Source organism: Lactuca saligna, chromosome 5 (genome assembly GCF_052625555.1).
Source record: "Lactuca saligna cultivar CGN05327 chromosome 5, ASM5262555v1, whole genome shotgun sequence".
NCBI classification, from domain to species: Eukaryota; Viridiplantae; Streptophyta; class Magnoliopsida; order Asterales; family Asteraceae; genus Lactuca; species Lactuca saligna.
This window is the reverse complement of record NC_136421.1, coordinates 79,707,987-79,714,797: the sequence shown is the minus strand read 5'-3', so window position 1 is coordinate 79,714,797 and position 6,811 is coordinate 79,707,987. Positions and strand designations below refer to the sequence as shown.

The 6,811-nt window shown below is 34.6% G+C and overlaps 2 protein-coding genes across 2 annotated transcripts; one reads left to right on the top strand and one right to left on the bottom strand.

Moving 5' to 3' along the window:
• Positions 1-3,083: 3,083 nt before the first annotated feature.
• Positions 3,084-3,834, bottom strand: LOC145045463 (uncharacterized). The gene is made up of 2 exons (XM_078993785.1): positions 3,706-3,834; positions 3,084-3,632 (listed from the first exon to the last, which is right to left on the bottom strand). Exons 1-2 carry the CDS (start codon positions 3,832-3,834, stop codon positions 3,084-3,086), a joined length of 678 nt encoding a protein of 225 aa, XP_078849911.1.
• Positions 3,835-4,475: 641 nt separating this feature from the next.
• Positions 4,476-6,522, top strand: LOC144997244 (uncharacterized). Its single transcript, XM_078957102.1, has 4 exons — positions 4,476-5,236; positions 5,310-5,363; positions 5,464-5,642; positions 6,266-6,522. The coding sequence occupies exons 1-4, from the start codon at positions 4,564-4,566 to the stop codon at positions 6,353-6,355; spliced, it is 996 nt and encodes a 331-aa protein (XP_078813228.1). The 5' UTR covers positions 4,476-4,563; the 3' UTR covers positions 6,356-6,522.
• The last annotated feature ends 289 nt before the right edge of the window (positions 6,523-6,811 follow it).

Below are 6,811 nucleotides of genomic sequence, written 5' to 3'. Positions count from 1 at the left end.
CCGATACAGATCATAAAGCATAAACGATAGCATTACAAGTCATTCAACAAATATATACATATACAGACTTGTAAACAAAACAACTTGATGTTTGCCCATCTTAAGCTCTTGCGCCACTTCCTGTAAAATAAATCAACTGAGTGGGTCAGGCTTGGGAGCCTGGTGAGCATATAGGGTTTTCAACCCACAATAATTATATTTAATTTCAACATTCAACAATCAACAATAAACCCGATTACCCATTCCCGTTATCCTCACCTTACGTTCCTAAAAATAACGTCTATTATAAGGAACCTATTTCAGGATTTTTCATCGGGACGGACATTACTGCAGAGGGGCTTCCTCAACATTAAGTGTCCTAAAGGCAACCATGTGGGGGATAGAGTACACCGGTGAACACGTCGTTCACAAAACCTACAGGTAATGAGCCTGCTAGTGTTCCACAGAATAGTCTAGAATAGTCCGTGGTCATCATCCATACTCTGCTGAATGACTAGAATAACACCAATAACACTGAGGCCTCTCATCTGTTTATTACACACCAATTACCTACCCATGTTCTACCCAACATATTAGTAGATAAAAATATACATTTTTATACATTGTTTAAAAACCTGTATAACATGCTTTAAGCAATACATATTCCACATAACAGATGAGGCATGCACACATAACACGTATTTCATAGAGAATACATTAGATCTATAAGATAGAAGAGGGTGAATATACACTCACACGTATAACAACCAAATATATACACATAACACGTATTTTATATGAAATACTTCATAATATTGCGTTGGAATGAAAATAACTACACACTCACCTGATCAGAAGATGATCGGGCAGCACTATGGCTTGTAGAAGAGGTGTTTCTCCGTAGATCTGGAAGATCTTCACAAAACCGGGCTCCTCGCGGGCAGCGTTTCAGCTCGGGAATAACGCTCTTCGGGATCCTCGGGGCTTCGGATCTTGCTTCGGGGCTCGGGAATGATACCGGGGCTTTGGGGCATAAACGACACGCAAAACGAGGCAAAACTTAGAGAGAGGGAAGAGTTTGAACAAGAGAAAATGGCTGAATTCGAGTTCTATTTATAGGCTGCTGGGTCTGGGATTACGCGGGGCGTAATCTCAAATTACGCAGGGCGTACTCAGTACGCGGGGCTTACTCGCGTTACGCGGGGCGTACTTTGACGTCACTGCGTGCGTCGACTGGTGGCACTCGAGTATTGGTCAGCCAAGTTGCATCCGACTGATTACGCGGGGCGTACTCAAATTACGCGGGGCGTAATTGACTTGTCAAACTTCTAAATTGCGTAACTTTCACATACGAGCTCCGTTTTCGACGTTCTTTATATCCACGCGAAGGTCAAACCATACTCTACAACTTTCATTTAGACTCCATTGGCTAATTTTGACTTTTATTTTTATTATTTATTTTTAGAAGGCCGGGACAGAAAAACTTCGTTATAAATTCATAACTTCTTCGTCTGACGTCCGTTCTCGCCTAACTTTTCATTGTTTCGCTACTAACAACAAGATCTTCAATTCTCATTTAGATTGTTTCGGCTAAAAACCGCTCGATCTCAAATCGAGTATTCGGGCTGCATACTGCTAAGTCGAAACTTAGAAAAATCATAACTTCCTCATACGAAGTCAGATTTGGGCGGTCCTTTTTTGTACGCTCTTGGTTTAACGAAATCTACGACTTTCGTTTAGATCGCTAAGGCTAAATATAGCTCTATCTTAAATTCATATTTTACGTCACTCGGCGTCGTGTTGGTTCTGTCGCGAAACTTCGACAGGTCATAACTTCTTCGTTATAACTCGGATTTTGGCATTCCTTATATCTCCAGAATCCTTGTTTCGACCACTACAACTTTATGCAAAGATGTCGGGCTTATCTCACACTTTAATTTTGACGGGCTTATCTCACACTTTAATTTTGACGCTTATTTTATTCTTAATTCATTAAATTAAAAAATTAAGAAAATACACACATAAATCACATAATTCAAATAATTCACAAATAATACATTCTTATTATTTCAAGTTGAGTTACAAGGTTAACCTAGACTATTACATTGCTAAAAATGGCAAGCCCAGAAACACGGGCGTTACAGGGGAGTTGTATCTAACGCAAAAACGTTTTGCGGTTTCAATAGTTTGGTAAGGTATTTTGATTGAGATCTATGGTATTTGGATTGTAAACAATACACAGTTGTGTAGGTAAATAGAGAAAGAGAAGAATTATGGCAAAATTTAGGTTGTATATTGTGATATTTATAGGTAAATGTTTATTTAAAAAATAATAAATATTTAACATAAAAAAAACCGTTCAACGCCTAGTCAAAACAGACAAAGAGTAAATTGCATTTCATTGGCCGTGGTTATTCATTGAATGGACCACAAATCACCACGACCGCAGGCCACAACCACACTTGGGCCAATGTTCTTGTTCGTAGTTGGTGGCTACATAGACCATGATATTCCTCGTTCAGACCATTTATTATACCCACCACTACCCATTATAGTGGTGGGTGCTAAATCATCACCACTAACTACCACTAAACCTATGGGCTATACACCACTACCACTTCACTCTACATCATTTTTTTTAATTTTTTAAATTCAAAAAGACAATAAAAATATAATTTTAAAATACAATAAAAACATATATTTTTTTTTAACTATTTTTTCATTCAATAAAGAAACATTACATTGCTTAAAAAAAACTATATTACTTAAAAAGGCAAGAATAAAAAAAAAACAAACATCAAAATTAAAAACATAAAAAAACTAATCTTTGTTCATGTTTAGTTGATACAAATGTTCCGCCACATCTTCTTGAAGATCGAAACACGTTTTACTGTTATAAATTTCAACAACTCGTGCTAAAAGTTCAATCATTCAGGGTACAAACTCTTCAATCGGAAAGACTATGTCATTCGGGTCATACGTGCAAATCGCTCGATCTTGATCTTCAATAATCATATTATGCATTATAATATATGCTTGGACTGTTCTTTTAATTCTATCTTTATGACTATATCCCAGAGTCGTGTAGCGTATTTCACTGCATGTCATGTCTGCTTGAGGACTCGAAATGCCCCCTCATTATCCTTTCCCGCTGATTCCTGCCGTTTTGTGAACAACTTTGTCTTTTCACATCGAGGAATCGAGTATCCCTTCAGAAATGCAGAATAAGTAGGGTATATCCCATTACAAAGGTAGTAACCATATTTGTACGAATTCCCGTTCACCGTGAATGACATATTAGATGCTTTGTCGGTCCAAAGATCGTTGAAAAGAGGATACCGACTAAGAACATTAATGTCGTTGTTAGACCCTGTAACTCCGGAAAATCCATGCCTCTCTTTATACGCCAAATATAACATCTCAATATCACGTGGAGTAGGCTTACATATATATTCTTCATGAAAAGCCTCATATACATGTGCACAAAACCAATCTACACAATCAATTGCAGTCCTCTCGGATACTTTGAAGTACTTGTTGGATGCATCAAAGGCTATACCGTATCCCAAAAATCTAAGAGCAACCGTATATTTTTGTATACTAGTAAAACCCTTTATTCCTCTAGCATTAGGTTTTTGTTCGTAAAAATATAGCTTTATTTACACAGAAACAATGTTGGAATGAGTTGTGATTGTGAAGATAATTATCGACAAAGTAATCACGTACCACTATGTCGTGCGCGGTTTGACGATCTTGATTGACAACCGCTCTTGAATTTAAAACATTCGAACTTTCTTCATCGTGAATGTGTTGCACAACGTTGAAGAAGCTTTTAGATGAATTCTCCACCGTCATCCGAGTTAAAATTCTTAATAAAATCCATAAATATTTTTTTTTAAAAAAAGTGTAAAAGTGAATGGTCTAAATGTATAAAGGTTTTAAAATTGTTGTTTTATATATGTAATGTTTATATATGAAAGAAAAACTAAAGTTTTTGACCACCGAAACGTCCACTCATCACCCTCTTTTGTCGTATGCACAACGACTCATCATGAACACGTCCGAACACGAATGGTCGGGATAATGTGTACAATGGATTTCCGTGGCCAAATAGACCACAAGCCTATATCGGTTGGTCTAAACGTATATCAGACTATCTAAGCTTTTCCTCAATATTTTTATTCAAAAGTAATGGTCTCAATCCTAGAATGTGTTTGAGATTCTTTTTTAGAATTAAAAGTCTTTGTTATAAAATAAATTTTTGTAAAACAACTTTTTTTAAAAGGATGTGTTTGGCTTGGTTTTTAAGATTTTTAAGAATTAAAAGACAAAAATAAAAAAAAATAAAAAAAAAGAAAAAGAATTTCATAACTTTTGAAAAAGTTAGTTTTGTTCATGGCAAAAATTGTTTTAAAAAAACTTTTCCATTAATATCTTTTTTGATTTTTTTTACTTTTCGAAAAAGTTAAAAGTTAATTTAGAGAGACCCTGTTCCATATCCAAAACCCTCCTCGCGGAGAATCCTTGCCAATTTAGTATTTATCCCATATTCCTCCGATTAACTGGTATCTGCATAATTTTGCTATGAACGAGGAAATGTGTGCAGATGGGTTTTCAAAGACCCGGTCTGCCTTGGTAGATGTTACAAATTTTGTTGGGAAGAGAGGGTATTCGTTGATTTCCAAATCAGGCGTTAACACTGAGGGTGATGAAGCTTTACGATTTGGAAAGAAAGAACGTCTTACAAAAGAGAACTATAAAAAAGAAAACTTCCACAAAGAGATTGTGGATTCTGTTTTGAAGCCTCATTTATGTAGCCACATTGATTCGTTAAACGGGAATGCCATAGATCGTAAAGCCAAGGTACCATGTGAAACCAAGGAACCATATCCACCAGGTGTTCGACATAATGCCGACTCTGATACTACTCCTAGATCTAGTAACGATGCGAGATTATCTACCCGATCATCGCCCATTTCATTACCCACAAGGCTATTCGATAGAGTAGAAACAGAAAACGATGAAAGAATCGACTCCGATGAAAATAATTTAAAGGAACGAGTTGAAGCCAGCATAAGCACCAACAATGGCGATGATCTTACTCCTGACAATTCTGATTTCAACAAAGGAGATTATCTAGACTTTTCAAGAATACTGGAGTCCCAGGAATCTAGGTCATCTTGTTTAGAAAGATGCATAGAACAAAAGGGTGCTATGAACTCCATCAAAGCTTGTTCATGTTCTTTTTGCATGAAAGGTAATTTATAAAGATTCATCTTCATTTATTGGATCAAAAGTTGTTAATTAGCTGTTTTTGTTTTGTTCATCAGCTGCTTACATGTGGTCAGATCTCCACTACCAGGATACCAAAGGCAGAATCGCTGGTGTGTTTGTATGAAATATTGAAATATTCACTTTTAAATCTGCTATTTTGCTGTTTTCTTTCATGTGCATTCATATTTCATACGTTCCTTTTGTGTGTAGCTATAAAAAAGAGCCAGAAAGAAGCTAGCATTTTGGTTGAGAGATATAGCAGAAATAATGAAATTGGAAAATATGGGCAACAAAGTAAATTCTCAAAATTGGAGCATGATCTTACATATAAGTGGAGGTCTTTTTTTCTTCATATGGAAGACATTTTTGCCCTTGAGAGCAATCAACTTGTAAGTTTCATTCTTCTTCACTCATTAAGTTTTCAATCTTTATAAAAACATCCTACTTTACCATTTTTGTTCATGTCCAGGATTTTGTTCTTGATCAATGGATAAGAAACCCAAATTTGGTTAAATAAATTAATGTAATGAAGGGCAAATAAGTAAAAGATATTCGGATGTGGTTCACTTTTTTTTTAAAACGTCTTTGTCCTTATATGACAAAGTCATCTTATATTTTTATTTCTTGGTTGGTATCGGTAAATTCATCCTTTTTTAATAAAATTTTAAATAACTAAAATGTATGTACATTAAAAAAGATGTAAAAAACTTAATTTACGATGAATTCGTAACAAAATTTTGAAATCTGCACTAAAAGTGTAAATTTTGGACAAAATTTGTAATAAGATTTAAAATGTTGGTCAAAAATGTAAATTTTGAAAGTTGGATATGATGTTGTAAACTCGTAATAAACAAATCAATGGAAGTACATTTAACTCCATATTTGGACAAATCATAAAGCAACTAATTTACACATTTTTACCAAAATATGCAACAAAGTGGATTTCTTTCAGTGTGTTACAAAATATTTACCAATTTTGATTTTTGTGATTTGAACTTTTTTTGAATGTTAGGAATCGAGCTTATTGAAACTCAGAGTTTTGAGAGAGGATTGCAAAAGTGATCTAAATCCAACGGATGAAATGAATTTAAAGAAAAAATAGGTCTCGGTCTTGTCTGTTCGTATTATCGTAAAAATATTAATTTCGGTGTTTCCAGTAAATATATAATTCTTTTTTATTTGTAGCATGGTAAAAATATAAATTTTGGTATGTAATTTTTTTGGTAGGATGCACAATGGTTGAAGTTTCTAGCATTTGTTTAATGTTTAGATTATCTATGTCGATTCTTAGCTATATCTGATTGGTGATGACCCTAGTTGCAGGTCATTCTAAGCTTATAACTAATTGAAAGAATAAATTATATTTTTGGACCCTGTGTTCAGATGTTTTTTTTTTTTTTTTTTTTTTTTTTTTTTTTTGGATCAGGTCCAAAATATTATATTTTTGCAAGTTTGATCCTTATTGGGGGTTGGGGTTTTAATAATGGCATGGGTTCATGTTCTAAATAAAATGACTATGTTGATCCTTAGTCTTTTCGACAAATTACTTATAGATGAT

Bases quoted from the DNA above. Each gene is read 5' to 3' on its own strand.
- LOC144997244 (XM_078957102.1), top strand. From the start codon at position 4,564: ATGAACGAGGAAATGTGTGCAGATGGGTTTTCAAAGACCCGGTCTGCC. The intron at 5,237-5,309 runs GTAATTTATAAA...TTTGTTCATCAG, and splicing joins ATGTTCTTTTTGCATGAAAG to CTGCTTACATGTGGTCAGAT. The intron at 5,364-5,463 runs GTGTGTTTGTAT...TTTTGTGTGTAG, and splicing joins TACCAAAGGCAGAATCGCTG to CTATAAAAAAGAGCCAGAAA.
- LOC145045463 (XM_078993785.1), bottom strand. From the start codon at position 3,834: ATGACGGTGGAGAATTCATCTAAAAGCTTCTTCAACGTTGTGCAACAC. The intron at 3,633-3,705 runs GTACGTGATTAC...GTGTAAATAAAG, and splicing joins AAACCGCGCACGACATAGTG to CTATATTTTTACGAACAAAA.